General features: G+C 50.0%; 1 protein-coding gene and 1 pseudogene across 7 annotated transcripts; one reads left to right on the top strand and one right to left on the bottom strand.

Moving 5' to 3' along the window:
* Positions 2,154-9,660, bottom strand: GJB1 (gap junction protein beta 1). 7 transcript variants are annotated; one of them, XM_013986232.2, is made up of 4 exons: positions 9,509-9,594; positions 5,941-6,021; positions 5,102-5,151; positions 2,154-3,664 (listed from the first exon to the last, which is right to left on the bottom strand). In XM_013986232.2, exon 4 carries the CDS (start codon positions 3,646-3,648, stop codon positions 2,794-2,796), a length of 855 nt encoding a protein of 284 aa, XP_013841686.1. In that variant the 5' UTR covers positions 3,649-3,664; positions 5,102-5,151; positions 5,941-6,021; positions 9,509-9,594; the 3' UTR covers positions 2,154-2,793. The 7 variants fall into 7 exon arrangements, with proteins under 7 accessions (XP_013841686.1, XP_003135211.1, XP_020935773.1 ...); XM_003135163.4 differs by lacking the exon at positions 5,102-5,151 and having other exon boundaries at positions 9,509-9,596; XM_021080114.1 differs by lacking the exon at positions 5,941-6,021 and having other exon boundaries at positions 9,509-9,533.
* Positions 12,364-14,364, top strand: LOC110257742 (annotated as a pseudogene).

Below are 15,928 nucleotides of genomic sequence, written 5' to 3'. Positions count from 1 at the left end.
GCCCTAAAAAGATTAAAAAAAAAAAATCAGGAGTTCCCGTCATGGCTCAGTGGTTAATGAATCTGACTAGAAACCATGAGGTTGCAGGTTCGATCCCTAGCCTCACAAAGTGGGTTAAGGATCTAGCATTGCCTTGAGCTGCGGTGTATGTCACAGATTTGGCTTGGATCCTGCTTTGCTGTGGCTCTGGCATAGGCTGGCGGCTACAGCTCCCATTAGACCCCTAGCCTGGGAACCTCCATATGCTGTGGGTGTGGTCCTAGAAAAAAAAAAATCAGTTCTGGGGTTAGCCTGACACACGCTCCTCCCTCCTTACTATATTGTGTACACCGGCTCCTCAAGGTTCCTTTGGCCTGCTCCCACCTGGTTCACAGGACTCGAGTGTAACTGTTCTCCTTTTGACTGAAACACACAGCCTAGAAGCTAATTGTCCCACCACTGCCCCCTGGAGAGGAAAGCCTTGATCTGGAGTTGGAAACTCTTTCTAACCAGGATTTGTAGAATCTTTTGAAGAGAAACTAGATTTCTGAGGTGATGGATTTAACATTTCTCCATGTGGAAAGGGCATGAGATTCTTTTGTGGAACCAGGACGGAATTTTAAAAAGAAAACCTTTCTCTCCAGGGCCTTTTGGACAGAAAGGAGATGCTGTTATTTGTTGTGTTGTGGTGTGTGTGTGTGGGGGGGCAATGGATTTCAATAAGAAAAGAAATTTCCTCCACCATGAGGGGGTGGGGACCTCTCCTCTGACAGGGTATGCTGTAGGGTTTCTGAGGAAGGAAATTTCTTGAAGGAAAGGAATGTCTCTCTTTTAAGAGAGGGGGAAGCTGTCTCTCAGGATTGCTGAGTATGTGGGAAAAGAATACTTACTCTCCCCTTTCTTTTCCAAAGCAGAAACCTCTTTGAATGAGGAAACCTTCCATGCTAGCTGTCTGAAGGAAAAAGACTGTTTCTAGAGAACAATTCTGATAAGATTATGCCTGATTTTCTCTTCCTTTCTGATATACTTCCCACAGAGAGTCAGCATTCTCTGAGAGGGAGTGGCAAATGCTTTTTTCTGAGGTAGGGAAGCTGAGAGGAGGAACTTAGTGTGGGGGAAACTCTTACTCTGAGGGACCATTGGTGAGGGCAGTGACTCTGTGACAGGGAACCCTCATGAGACCAGGAAAGCCCTTTGGAGGTCTGGGGAGCCCAGAGTGGTAAAGAGGGCTCACAGAGGTGCTAGGCCAGCCCTATTCACAAGGAAACTGAACCTGGAAGAAGCAAATGCCTTGCTAGTAAGTGACAGAACCATGGCTTGAACCCAGCCTTATCAAGTTCCAGTCTGGGGCTCTTCCCACCACAGCTGACTGAGGGCAGGAGGCTACCTGATGCTTAAGCAAGTGATACTGGCCAGGAAACTGCTACTATGAAATGGTTGACCTGTGCTGGAGGCCTCTCTGGGGTGGGAGGGATTGATTCCTGAGGGAAGGGAACTGGGGAAGAGGGTACAATATGGGACTATGTCTGAGGAAAGGGGTCAAAGTCACCACGCAACCCAGTGGGTGGCTTGCGGACCATCTATACGCAGTGAACACTGAGTTCTGAGGGAGGATGGAGAACGGGACCTATTTCTCCCAGGAGTGCAGGGGATGGGCCTCTCCAAGGGGTGGTAGGCTTCCCTCTCAGACTTGCGAAACTTCTCTCTCATTTCTTGTCTCTCCAGATGGAGTTGTCATTTTAATCTGTTTAAAATCAGAAGAAGGGGCCCGAGGAAACTTTCTGAGGTAATGTAGATGTTTTATAATGGATTTTGGTCATGTTTATAAAACTGCACACAACTACCAAAACTCAATAAACAGCATACTTAAAATGGATGAAAAGAATCAAATCAGAGGGAGAGGTAAGTGAATTAGAGCCCAATAAAGCTGTTATTAAAAAATGAAAAACAAAACAAAACAACAACAACAAAATAAATAGGAGCAAACAGCTCAGGGCCTAGTTTTGCCCACCCCAGCCAGGGTAACAGCGGTTCCCTCCTTTGCGGCTCAGCTACTCCCATCGCTATTCTTTTTGCCCATTCCTTTCTTGATCAGCAAAAAGCCAAGGCCAGCTCATCCAGGGGGAGGTCAGAGGTTGCAGGAGAAAGAACTTCACAAACACACAAGCCACCTCTTCATTTACTGTAAAATCCTGTTTAATGTGTAACATTTAAGGCAGAGAGAGGCCTTGGGGACTAGAGGCTAAGGTGGCCCTGACCAATCCCCCCTCCACCTTATCTGCCTGCTTTTCCCTCCCTAGATCCTCTGTCCCAGACCTGTCCTCCTTTTCCTCAGTGGCCTTCGGCGAAGCACTGTGCCTCCTTTTCTGGCACTGGCTACCCTCCCTTCTCCACCCACACGTCCACAGCACCCTCCCTCCACTCCATGTGCCCACCTCCCTCCCCACTGATGTGACTCCAGAAATAGGGTATCTGACAGCACAGGGTTAAGATTAGTTTCATAATTGGAGATGCTGTCAGAGCATCCTACCTCTGGTCCCCAGGGTCCCAGGGAGAGGGGGAGGGAAGAGGAAGGGATACGGGCCAAGAGAGCTGCCCGCACCCCCAGTAGCCTTGAGCACTGGCGTGGGTGGCCTCCAGCTCCCCACCCCTTCAGCCCCTGAGGCGGAAGGCCCTAGGAGGAAGGGAAGGAGGGTTTTGATGGAGCAAATCCCTCGCAGGCAGAGGCCTGCTCAGCCAGCCGGCAGGGGAGAAGGAGGGGCAGCCCGGGGCCAGGGTGGAGGGGCAGGATGGGAGGTTGCCTGGTCTGTGGCATCAGCAGGCTGAGCAGCGGTCGCTCTTCTCCGCCAGCCCAGCCCCGGTACCGGGGCTGCGGCGCAGTATGTCTTTCAGGGAGCCGTCCTGCTCGCTCAGCAGCTTGTTGATCTCGTTCTGCTTGTATTCAGGTGAGAGGCGGTGGCCGAAGCCCCCCGAGCCCTTGCGGGAAGGCGGATTGGAGCGGCGCTGGGCTCGGCGGGCACAGGCCCGGAAGATGAGGTACACCACCTCGGCCACATTGAGGATGATGCAGATGCCGGAGGCGGCCAGCATGAAGACGGTGAAGACGGTCTTCTCGGTGGGGCGGGACACGAAGCAGTCCACTGTGTTGGGGCAGGGGTAGGCCTCACACTTCACCAACCGCACCATGGCGTAGCCAGGGTAGAGCAGATAAAAGACGTACATGAAGGCGGCCTCGAACAGCAGCCGGAAGACCACGCTGATGACGTAGGTCCACCACAGCGTCCCTGAGATGTGGACCTTGTGCCTCTTCACCTCCTCCAGGTGGAGGGGGTCGGCATGGCCCTCAAGTCGCAGCATTTTCTTTTCTATGTGCTGCTGGTGAGCCACGTGCATGGCCACTAGAAGAGCTGGGGTGGAAACCAAGATGAGCTGCAGAGACCACAGACGCACATGGGAGATGGGGAAAAAGTGGTCGTAGCAGACGCTGTTGCAGCCAGGCTGGAGGGTGTTGCAGATGAAGGAAGACTTCTCATCACCCCACACACTCTCTGCAGCCACCACCAGCACCATGATTCTGAAGATGAAGATGACTGAGAGCCATACTCGGCCAATGGCAGTAGAATGCCGGTTCACGCCGCTGAGCAAGGTGTACAGACCTGTCCAGTTCATCCTGCCTCATTCACACCTGTAAAACACGAGCCACAGAGCAAGCTGTCAGAAGGCTGGGGCGGAAAGCCAGGCACCATAACTAACACTGCCTGACACCCCCCTCACCCCTGCCAAGAGCCAGTGACAAGAAAGGAAGCAGGACAGTCATAGCTTTCCTCACCACCCCCTCTCCCTTGCCAGCCTCTCCTCCTCCTCCTCCTCCTTGCTCATTTGCTAACTTGACCTCCCTGAACCCCATCTCCCTTCTTCTCTTCCATCCAACATTCTTTCCTCTCCTGCCCTTCTTTGCCAGGCCCATTTTGTTCTGCCATCAGCCATCCTCTTTAGCTCCCCTTCCCCCAGCTCCTTAAGCCTGGACCTGGGGCAAAACCAACAAAGCCCCGTTACCTTGGGGAGCGCCTATCCCTGAGGCCACCCAGACAGGTCCCCTATGGTCTCATGTCTGTGCAGGGGGAGTGGTCCCTGGGTCCGCGCCTGCGTCCCAATTCATCACCGCCCGGTGCTGGGGAGTCATATGCTGCTTTATACCCAGTGTCTGCACAATGGGACCTTTGTGGGGCTCTGAACAACGCCCTTTAGAATTCAGATCAAACGCCCTGACTTCCGCCCACCCTACACACAGAGCACTTGTGTCCCAGCGCCGGACACCCAGCCTGCACCCACCTGTTCTGTGCCCGCCCGGTCCATCGCCGCACCCGCCCCATAGCCCCACCAGAAGAATGGCCATGATGGGGGCGGGGGAGTGGAAATGGGACAAAGACAGGTGCGCATGTAAGAGGGGACCCCAGGGGACCAGGAGGCTCTGGGCTGAGGCCCTCTCCCATGACCCTACTAGAAACAGATTCAGCAGGATTTTTCCTAGGCTTAGCTCCCTTCCTGGGTATGGGTGAGCTTGAGGTTCAGGAAGGGAGCTCACATTCATTAAGCCAGGAACTGTGCTAAGCGTTTTCCCATACATTCTTTCTTTTGACCCACTTAGCAAGCCTTAGAAGGACTGCAAGTCTTTCCAGCTGAGGAAGCTGAAGCTCAGAGGAGTTCAGTAACTCACTCAAGGTCACACAGCTGAAGTGTCTGAGTAGGCTGAAACACAAAAGTACCCGAAGCAGAAGTCTCGGCTCTTTGCATGGTATACTCTTTGTGCTTTTGCAGACGGTGTTCTCAAAAGGGAAGGCTAGCCATTAACAACAACAGTAACAACAACAACAAAGGCCAAGGCTAATGCTACCCATAAAAGCACAAGCAACGTGGAAGCTGCTGACCTGTGGGTGCATTCCAACTCTGGTGTCATGGAGCAAACCCTGACTATCCCTCCTTGAGCTTCAGGAAACCGAACCCATAGAGAGGGTGGCCAGGTGAGGACAAGCCAGAGGGAGAAAGGAAAAGTTAATCAAGCAAACAGAAGGTTAGAAGATGGAATAGGTAAGAGTTTTGGGTTTGAATCCTGGTTCTTTACCTACTGTGCCTTTGGGCTAGTTACTAAACCTCTTGAGTCTGCGTGCTCATCTACAAATGGAGTTAATAGCCAGGGTTATTGTGAGGTTCAATGAAGCAACCTGCAAAAGTCCTTAGCCCAGCTCCAATTTCATAGTTGGTGATCAAGGGAAGTAAAAACCTTATCAGGAAGAGAAAACAACGTGGCTTTGGGGGAACTAAGTGGTCTGCCAAACCCAATATCCTTCTTTTTTCCCTTCCAATGCTGTTGTTGACCTATAGTGTCTGTCTGAGATAGAACAGACTGTTCCATTGCTACCCTGCCCCCCAAGTCAAGTGTACATTGTAACTCCTGGTTTCCTGAGCTTGCCAGTTGCTCTAGGGAAGAAATTCCCCTCTGTCCCTTAGGCAGGCCAAGAAGGCCTCCCTCTACCTCCCACCACTTCTGCCCTTAAGTTGTAAGGAGATGGTGCTGGAAGCCGGGAACTTGCTATGAGAACACACAGGCGGGGACACAGGGGCAGTGGTTGTGGCAGGAGCCCCACATCCCATTCTGGGTGGTTCTCTCTGTTGTAGGGGAAAGGGCAGGATATTTGCAACTAGAAAAATTTGGGGAAGGGAATGAAAGAAACTATGGGACAAAGGGAACATCCATGGGACATAGATCACTTTTTTTTTTTGCTTTCTAGGGCTACACTTGCAGCATATGGAGATTCCCAGGCTAGGGGTCTAATCGGAGCTGTAGCTGCCAGCCTATACCACAGCCACAGCAACACGGGATCCAAGCCGCGTCTGCAACCTACACTACAGCTCATGGCAACACCGGGTCCTTAACCCACTAAGCGAGGCCAGGGATCAAACCTGCGTCCTCATGGATGTCAGATTCGTTAACCGCTGAGCCATGACGGGAACTCCCATAGATCACTTCTTTGAGCAAGATTTCTTCATTTGGCCAAAAAAAAAAAAAAAAAAGTGTCAGTCCATCCATGCTGTGGGCCTAAACCAGTGTGGGAAAAACAGGGACACAGGTGCCCTTCCTCCCAAGCCTGGGATTCTGAAGGCAGAGCTGATAGAGGAGAGCATGGAAAGAAATGCTTCATCCAATGAGATGTGTTAGGTTCAAAAACAGATGATCGAGGGAGTTCCTATGGCAGCACAGTGGTAACAACGAACTCCACTAGTATCGGTGAGGATGAGAGTGCCATCCTGGGCCTTGCTCAGTGGGTTAAGGACCTGGCATTGCTGTGGCTGTGGCTGTGGCTGGCAGCTGCAGCTCCTATTTGACCCCTAGCCTGGGGACTTCCATATGCCTCAAACGCAGATCTAAAAAAAGACAAAACAAAACAAACAAACAAAAAACTAGGAGGTCTAAGACCCTGATTAAGAAGAATCATTTCCTGAGCACCTGTTTTATGCCAGCCCCTCGCACGCACATGATCTCATGTAAATCTCAGAACCACTCCGAGAGGTAGGTGTTATCTGTGATCTTCATGTCCCAGATGAGGAAACTGAGGTAAAGCAAGCTGAAGGGGCTTATCCTAGGGTCACAAGGGTCATGCAGTGAGTACGTGACAGAGCTGGGATTTGAGCCAGGTCACGCTGACTCCGTAGTCCATACTCTTTCCAGTAAGCTTTGCCCCCTCGGCTACGATGATCGTTTTTTCTTTCTATGAGTGTGATGTGTGTGTGTGTGTGTGTGTGTGTGTGTTGTGTGTGTGTGTGTGTGTGTATGTGTGTGTGTGTCTTTTTAGTGGCATATGGAGGTTCCCAGGCTAGGGGTCTAATCGGAGCTGTAGCTGCCGGCCTTTGCCAGAGCCACAGCAACGCGGGATCCGAGCCATGTCTGTGACCTACACCACAGCTCACGGCAACGCCGGATCCTTGACCCACTGTGCGTGGCCAGGGATTGAACCCATGTCCTCACGGACACTAGTCAGGTTCGTTAACCACTGAGCCACGACGGGAACCCCTCTATGAGTGTTTTTAGGACCAGAGAGATTCAAGACTGGTTGGACTTTTATTCTCCTCTTGCCCTTCTCCCCTTTCCTATAACTGACACCTCTTTTCCTTTCCCCCCTTCCCAGGACTTTCAGCTGCCTCCGGATTTGTTCTGTTTTTAAGGTAAGCTTCCTTACCTTTCTCCGGCTGCTTCCTCAAACGCCCAAGCAAATTCAGCTGTTCTCCTCTCTCTGCCCCTCAGGGTGCCCCACAGACAGCCTGGCCACCTCTGAGTTTCTAGGTACTTGTAGCTCTCCGCCCCTCATCCTCTCGAGCCTCTGGGACATAGCCACGCACTCACTTTGAGGCCCTGAGGACCCTTGTGTGGGCACTGGGATCTCAATTTTTCCTCTCCTTTTGGAAGAAGAGCTGATCCCTATGTCAACATCAATACCTCAAGGGTTTTATTTCATAAACATCCAGGAGAGTTAACTGATTTTGAAATCCAAACTGTTTTTGTGACTTTGGGTTAAAGTCCAGGTATTGATATGCTCTGTGTTGCTCTAGGCGTGTTTTGCTCTTGGGTTTAACTAGATACGACTCTGGCCTTGTCCGCGGATTAAGATTTGCCCACCTGCCCAAGCCCCCATTCAAAATCAGGCAATTGTCCTTTGTCCCTTCAACTAATATTATACCCACTTCTCAGACGAGGAAGTTGAGGCTCAGAGAGGTGAAATAACTTGCCTCAGTGGCAGCTGCACTGCTGCTAAATGGTAGAGCAAATTTCAAATTTGTTTGCCTCTGACCCCAAAGCCTTTGTATATTGCACTGCCATTGGCAGCCTCCCTTCCTTTAAGGACATCGTGTTCTAACAAAGACCAGGCCCATAACTCAAGAATCTACACTCCTTCCCACATGTGTCTGCACATGCGAGTGTGTACACGCTCACCTGCTCAAACATTGATCAAGTCTGTCTCTCTCATTCCGCCCCCACCTCTTCCCTGGTCCCTCCTTCCAATTATGGTAAATTCTTGTGTTTTGGAGGGTTTAGGGAAGAGGGGTCTGCCTCAGCTGGATGAGGTCACATTCAGCCTCAGACCCCACACTCCATCCCCTGTTGCACAGGCAGCCTCTGGCCAGGAAAGGACAGGGGGCTTTCTCTGAGATTTTCTTCTGAATTTCCACCTGGCTTTGTCAGTTTGGCGCTGCTAAGACCAAACCCCTCCAGCCCACCTCCTCTTCTGCTTTCCTTCATTGCCTCCACCCTGTGGTTCCCCAGCACCTCAGTCACTGACCAACCGCCCTGTCCCCTCTGCCCTGCCATATGTATTCTGTGGCCGGGCTTGCATCAGGGCCAGACTAGCTCTTTCCAATTTTCTCCTTTCTCGCTCCGCGGTGGTCTTTCCATAGAACTCCTGCTAATATTAGCTCCCGTACTCACTGTTTGGACGATACCCTCATACTCCTTCATCAGCTATCTGACTTCCTCTTGCTCTCTACTTGGGCTTCTTATAGCAGCCACCATTTATGCCAGGAGCAGTGTGTTCATCAGCTCTTATCCTCACAACAATCCTGCGAGCTGTGGGTTATTGTCTTCAATACACAGAGGAGGCAGTGGAGGCTCAAAGAAGCTGAGTAACGTAGTATACAGCTGGTAAGGCAGGGCTGGAGCTCAGATTAGGACTCATGTTGGCCCCTCACCAAAGCCTGGGTCCCTTCTTCATTGTTCTGCTGCATCCTCATTTATACTCCTCTCCATTCAACTCCCTCTTGTCTCTATTCTCCTCTCCTCATCTCATTTTCTAAGTCCATGCATTCTGCCGTGCCATTCCCAACAGCTGGAACAACTTTCAAACAGCTGGGGGGCCACCCTTCCTTTAGATCTCCAAATTGTCAGTTACTCCAAGCTCAGCTTGAGTCACCCGGCCTCCTTCAAGAAAATGGAAACGCAGGCTCCCAAATCTTGGCCGCACTGGCTGGTTCGCTAAGCCTGCTGAGTGCACTGTATTCATCGACCCGCAGCCCCCATGTTGGTTACATGCCTGGTTTACCTTCTAATCAGGGAAGGAAAGCAGCACCTGGCAGTGCCCCAGCGGCCCCCACCAAACCCTAAGCCTGTGTGGCAGGAAGCGTCTTAAAAGAGGCAAACTTGGCCACCCTGCACCTCGGGGGCCCCTCCAGTCTTTCTGGGGATTTGGCCCCAAGCGGATGGGGGGAATTCTTGTCTGGGGGAAAAAAAGGGAGAGCAGAAGCAACACTCAAACTGGGAAGAGGCTAAGAGTTGGGGGCTATAGAGAGAGACCAAGCAAGCCTGGCCCCTGGCAGGAGGGGCCTCAGCCGAGCTCAGAGGGAATCACAGAAGGGATCTAAGTGGCTGAAGGCTGAGCCCAAGAGAAGGCAAGACCCGGGCCTCTCCCCAGCCCCCACTTCTATCCCCCTGGGCCACACCAGCCCCCCGGGGCCCACTTCCCTCAGCCCCCAGCTTCCTCACCTGGCTGCTGCTTGCCCTTTCCCAGGGAATGTCTGCAGGCGTGTCTGCACTATGTCACTAGGTACTGTCAGCCCAGTCCAGGGGAGGGACAAAGAGCCCAGGGCTGGAGCCAGATATGGCCCATAGCCCAAGAGGAACCAGACAAACATTAACCAGCTCTACCTCCTCCCACACACAATCATTAAATAAGATTGATCCCCTGAGCTCCCAATGGCTTTGGAGAGACCGATCACATAGCCTGGAGTGACTGGCCCATCCTAGAGGAAGAGAGGCATCATTGTCAGCCATGTACCCATATTTGACCCATCTGGAAGACTGAACTGGACCTGGGCTCATCAACAGCCCTCAGCCTTACCCCACCCCTTGGCCATAGGTAGAGCAAATGTGTGGGCAAGCTGCAGAGAGGGCTCCTGTGCGGAGTTCCATCCCTTCCATCCCTTCCAGCTCCCAGCCTCTAAACTGACGTGACTCTGGGGGGTGGGGAGGGAGGCCCTGGGCAATGCTTAATGACGCCTTGAGGTCAAGGTGAGGGATGGCAGTTCTTCCCCCATGTGGCAGTACTGGGGTGTCTTTGGCCCTCTGGTATCGTCCACGTCCTGAGTGGCTGGGGGTGAACCAAAATATATCCAATCCCATCCCAGAACCCTAAAACCTCTTCAAAATTGCCTTCTACCCTCAGGGCCAAGGCAGTTGAGCCACAAAGTGTATCGTGTGCAGCAACAGATCTTGGCAATCATTAAGGTAAACAGAGAATGTCAACCATTAACTGAGGAATCAGCCCAGTTTTGAAAGAGGGTTTACCTGAAGACCCTGCTAATTCTGTGGCCTGGGTGGCGGTGAAAAAATAAGCAAAGTCACTGGAAACTGGTTCCCCTGCCTGCTGCTCTTCACCCCAGCCAGAGCTCACTGCCAGAGAGAGAGAAAGAGCCAGAGCCTCGGTTTCCCTTGGCCATACCCTGAGTACATTAATAAGTCTTTCCTCGACACCTGTTGGGTTCCCAGTACTGGTAACATGCCAGGGGCAGGTGGCAGAAGCAGGGACAACATCCCAACTCTTCTTAAGGAATGTATCAACTTCCTGAGGAGACGAGACCGAGACTCAAGAAGTTACCATGAAAAATATCAGTGTATCTTCAGTTACATGGTTCTGACTTGGACTGCTGAGGGGGTTTGAAGAAGGGGAAGAGGAGAGTAAATTTGAGGTAATCAGGGAAGGCTTCCCAGAGGAGGTGAGGCTAAAGGGGAGAAGTAAAGGATGGTGGGCGGGGAGTTGGAAAGGGGAAGGTTAGGGCTAGCATTCCAGGGAGGAGAAATAGTGTGAGTAAAGGCACAGAGATAGGACTGAGCAGGGCATGTCTGGGAGACAGAAAGGAGGAACTGTGTTGGGTGACTGTGGAAGAAACCTTCAGCCAGCCAAGGGGCTCAGAGCAGGGAGGACATTTAAAGTCAGGCAGGGAAAAAAAAAATAAAGTCAGGTAGGGAATTCCTTTTGTGAGTGTATGGTAAACTTGGTACAAGGCAAAATTGAGCTAGACACCTTGGGGGACAGGCTGAACGCTGTTCTTTGGCATTTTGCAATTCCTGCTGAGAGCACAGGTTGGAGTGGATAAAGAGGAGTAGAATTTCTTGAGTACTTAATGGGTGACAGGCAATGTTCAAAGTGCTTTGCAACTATTTCTTTGATCCTCAAAATAGTCCTCTGCAGGAGTTCCCTGGTGGTGCAGCAGGTTAAGGACCTAGCATTGTCACTACTGTGGCTCAGCTCACTGCTGTGTTATGGGTTCAATCCCTGGCCCGGAAACTCCCACATGCTGTGGGGGCAGCCAAAAAAAAAAAAAGAAAAAAGATAGCCCTTGGCAGTATGTGTTTTTTTTTTTTTTTTTAAGGGCCGAACCCACGGCATATGGAGGTTCCTAGGCTAGGGGTTGAATTGGAGCTGCTGCTGGCCTATACCACAGCTACAGCAATGCCGGATCCAAACTGCGTCTTTGACCTATATGACAGCTCACGGCAACATCGGATCCTTAACCCACTGAGCAAGGCCAGGGATCGAACCCGCAACCCCATGGTTCCTAGTCGGATTCGTTTCCGCTGCACCACGATGGGAACTCCCTGCAGTATGTGTTATTAATATTCCCATGTCCCAGGGGAATTAAGGCACACAGAGGTTAAGTGACATAACTGAGGTCACCCAGCTAGCAAGTGACAAAGCAAGATTTGAACCCAGGCCGTCTGGCTCCAGAGCTTATTTAACTGTGACATCACAGCCGATGAGCTCTATACTGGTGCCACTGAGAATCTAAGTGAGAACTGGTCTAGACGGTTCTCAGCTATCAGAAGAGGTGAAACATGTACCCGAGAACCTCCAACAAGGGAGTATGTCCTAAATGATATACGTAGATATGAGAGGCCAGAAGGCGTTCAGAGGTAGGAGTAAAAAGTAGGCTTTATTGGAAGAGGCAGAGTTGGATGTGGGTCATAAAGGAGATGGAGAGGCCAGGCATTCCAGGTGACAGGAAGCTGTGAGATGTGTTTGGGGAATGGTGGGCAGACCTGTTTGACCAGAAGAGAGAGCTCCTAGGAAGGGAAAATACAGGTCAATATCAGTGTGTACTCATTGTTTCTTGGAGTTCTGGCAGGGTTTCTCTAGGGTGCTTGTAGTTCTAGACTACAGGAAGTCTTTTAGAGTAGTTTGTAGCTGTATAAAAATACTTTTGCTAGAATCGACTTGTCCTCTGTTTATTGCTACTTGAACACATCTTCTGGACGGGGTGCTGCTACGAGAGCGAGGAAAGGGGAGAGCAGAGGGGGAGAGGAGGGAGAGGACGGGAGGGGGGAAGAGGGGAGGAAAATGGAGAGGAGAGGAGGAAACCTACTACAGCCAGCAGTGCAAATCCATTTGCTCCTGGTAAGTAGCTCATATCAGAGTCTGCCTTGAATCCTAGCAGACTTTCTTCTTACAATGGAGGTTTGGGGGGATATGAAAAGATTTTACATCAGCCTGTTTACTTCCTCAGATTCACTTGGGGAGCTCTTCATTAGATCTTGAAATCTCTAAGATAAGAGGCCCTCGGCATAAGCCTGCTGTCTCTGGTAGGGCTCAGACATCAGCCCAAATAAGGGCTTTCCACACTCCTGTTCCACTCAGGACCATGACAGTTGCTGGAGAAAATGGAAAATATTATTTAAGAGCATATCGCATCAGCAACGTCATTGCAGTTCAAAGGTTCAGACCTCATCAACAGAATCAGCAGGTTGTGGGCGCTCTGTTCACTACATCCCAGAGAGGAGAGGTGCTGGCTGCCTCAACACAGCGATCTTGAGGCTTCCCTGGATGGTATGCAGCAGCCTTGCCTCGCATGTGGAGTCCATCATCCAGCCCGTCCCAGGGCCTCATTACAGAACAAAATGTGGCATTTCGTATGGCTTTGATCAATAGGAGAGCACTGCTGTATGGCTCAGAAATCAAAGGGGACAGCTTCCAATGTAAATGTTGCTTAAGACACCCAGGCAAAACACTCTTCCCAAATGAGTCCATAGGATTAGGGAAATGGCTAATCCTGAAAATCTGCAGAACATTTCAAAAGTCCCCACCCCAGCTCAGGCTGTGGAAGGTTATGCAAACTCTTTCCAGTAAGGGCTGCTAGGGAAAGATGGAAGTTGTCCTGTATTCATAATTGATATTGGTTTTCACAAATCCTTCTCAAAGGGCACATAATTATATGAATGAGTTTGTGCCTCAGGAATTCAGATTCTTAGAAGAGGTCAAGTAGGGAGAGTTGTCAATATTTGTCCAAGGTTTCTGAAGAACTGGACCCAGATAGTGCACCAATTCATTTCACGTTAAGCATGTAACTTTTGCTCTAAGGACAGTTTGGAGCAGAAAACAAAGCAAAGTTGCTTCATCCTTTCCCCTCAAAAAACCTGAGTGTCTCTTTTGCTCAGGCCTGTGGTGCTGGCAGGATGGCCAAGTGTCGCAGTCTTCGTACTGCCAGGAAGCTCCGTAGCTACTGACGCGACCAGAATTGGCGCGATAAACAGTACAAGAAAGCCCATTTGGACACAGCCCTGAAGGCCAACCCTTTTGGAGACACTTCTCATGCCAAGGGAATTGTGCTTCAAAAAGTAGGGGTTGAAGCCAAACAGCCAAATTCTGCCATCAGGAAGTGTGTCAGGGTTCAACTAATCAAGAATGGAAAAAAATTACAGCCTTTGTACCCAATGATGGTTGTTTGAACTTCACTGAGGAAAATGATGAAGTTCTGGTTGCTAGATTTGGTCACAAAAGTCATGCTGTTGGTGACATTCCTGGAGTCTGCTTTAAGGTTGTCAGAGTAGCCAATGTCTTTCTTTTGGCCTTATACAAAAGCAAGAAGGAGAGATCAAGATCTTAAGTCTTGATGACAAAAGCAGGATAGTAATAAATTTTCATATGCCAAAAAAAAAAAAACAAAAACCAAAAAAAACCTGAGTGTGAAATATCGTAAAACCTGCCCCACATGGTCAGGACTGTGCACTCATTCTACCAACAGTAAAGCCTAAAGGTGATGTGGTGCTTCTTTGGAGCTTATAGATTTCCTGGGAGTAAGAGTATTAAGCACTGCCTTATTGACTCCCTGTAGTTTGAAATTCATTTTGCCCTGGTTTTTGTATTTTATGAAGACCTGAATTCCTGGAGGGGGGTTTTGAGGAATGGTACTGTATTTCACTGATGTCCAATCACTGCACCAACAGAGTGTATGCTTGCAAAAGACTCCAGAAAGTTCCACATCATTTCAAGCAGCCAAATGGAACAAGTGAAATGGGAAATTGGAACTTTTAGGCTCCTGTCTTAATGTTGCTGGGTAGTCAGCCAATACAGCTTTTTCTTTCTTTCTTTCTTTCTTTCTTTCTTTCTTTCTTTCTTTCTTTCTTTCTTTCTTTCTTTCTTTCTTTCTTTCTTTTCTTTCTTTTCTTTCTTTCTTTTTTGTCTTTTTAGGGCTGTACCCATGGCATATGGAGTTTCCTAGGCTAGGGGTCTAAAAGAAGCTGCAGCCGCTGGCCACAGTCTCAGCCACAGCAAATGGGATCTGAGCCACATCTTCGACCTATGCCAAAGCTCATGGTGACACCAGATCCTTAACCCACTGAGTGAGGCCAGGGATCAAACCCGCATCCTCATGGATACTGGTCAGATTCTTAACCCACTGTGCCACAGCAGGACCTCCCCAAGTAGAAATTTATTGGTCCATCACCCACCCCCTCAAACTGAAAATCCAATAAGACATATAAACCAGGCTCTAAATAGAGGCCCTGGGGCTTATCCTTTCTGTCTAATATTTGGACTCCTTTGCCCTTCCCTCTGTCAACCAAGTTTGCCAAAAATAACACCAGAATCCCCCAGCCTCAGCAATAATAACCACTACGCCTGCTATTTCCCTGAACCACCAGCACTCCCAGGTCAATGCTCAGGGGAATGCCAGGCTGCTGATGATACCCTGAAGGCCAAGGCTTCTTCTGACAAGCATCACTCATAAGAGGGATGGTAGGCCATCTGGGTAGGAAACCCAGGCACTTTCCCCCCTACTCCACTTGCCCCAGCTAATTCTGCTGCCATTTAAAGGACTGATTCTTTTTTTTTTTTTTTTTTTTTTTTTTTGCTTTTTAGGGCTGCATCTGCAGCATATGGAGGTTCCCAGGCTAGGGGTCTAATTGGAGCTGTAGCTGCCAGCCTACACCACAACCACAGCAATGCCAGATCTGAGCCTCATCTGCACCCTATACCACAGCTTACCACAACGCAGGATCCTTAACCCACTGAGCAAGGCCAGGGATTGAACCTGCTTCCTCACAGATCCTAGTCGGTTTGTTAACCACTGAGCCACGAAGGGAACTCCTAAAGGACTGTTTCTTAGGCCCATTCAGATCCCTGAAATCATGAACTCCATTGCCTTCTGTCTGATGTTCCCTTCACCCTCACCTTCTTGTCCAAGTATATCCACTCACCCTAACGGGAATAGGTAACCAGCATGTGTGTTACAGAGATTCCTGGATTCCCCAGCAATGAGGGTTCTGGGACCTGGTCCAGGGAGAGAACAGTGGGCCAGAGGGCCTATGAGCTTGAGTCCAACCTTAACTCTCATCCCTAGTGTGTTATGCCAACTCAGCTCCAGCCCTAGTCAATACGGTGGTGTGTGTGTTTGTGTGTGTGTGTCTCAAGGGGAAGATAGGATCTACCCCATATGCCTTCTTTAAGCTGTCAAATCAGTCCCTGAGCATTATATAAAAGAGGGAGCTCTCATACCTCATCATCCTTCACAACCTTCATTCTAACCTACCTATTTTCTTTAAATCTTTTTAAGGCCACACCCATGGCATACGGAAGTTCCCAGGCTAGGGATCGAATCAGAACTACAGCTGCCGGCCTATGCCACAACCACA

The sequence above is a fragment of the Sus scrofa genome, chromosome X (assembly GCF_000003025.6).
Source record: "Sus scrofa isolate TJ Tabasco breed Duroc chromosome X, Sscrofa11.1, whole genome shotgun sequence".
Classification (NCBI taxonomy): Eukaryota; Metazoa; Chordata; class Mammalia; order Artiodactyla; family Suidae; genus Sus; species Sus scrofa.
The sequence above is the reverse complement of the archived record's forward strand: the minus strand, read 5'-3'. Positions and strand labels throughout refer to the sequence as shown.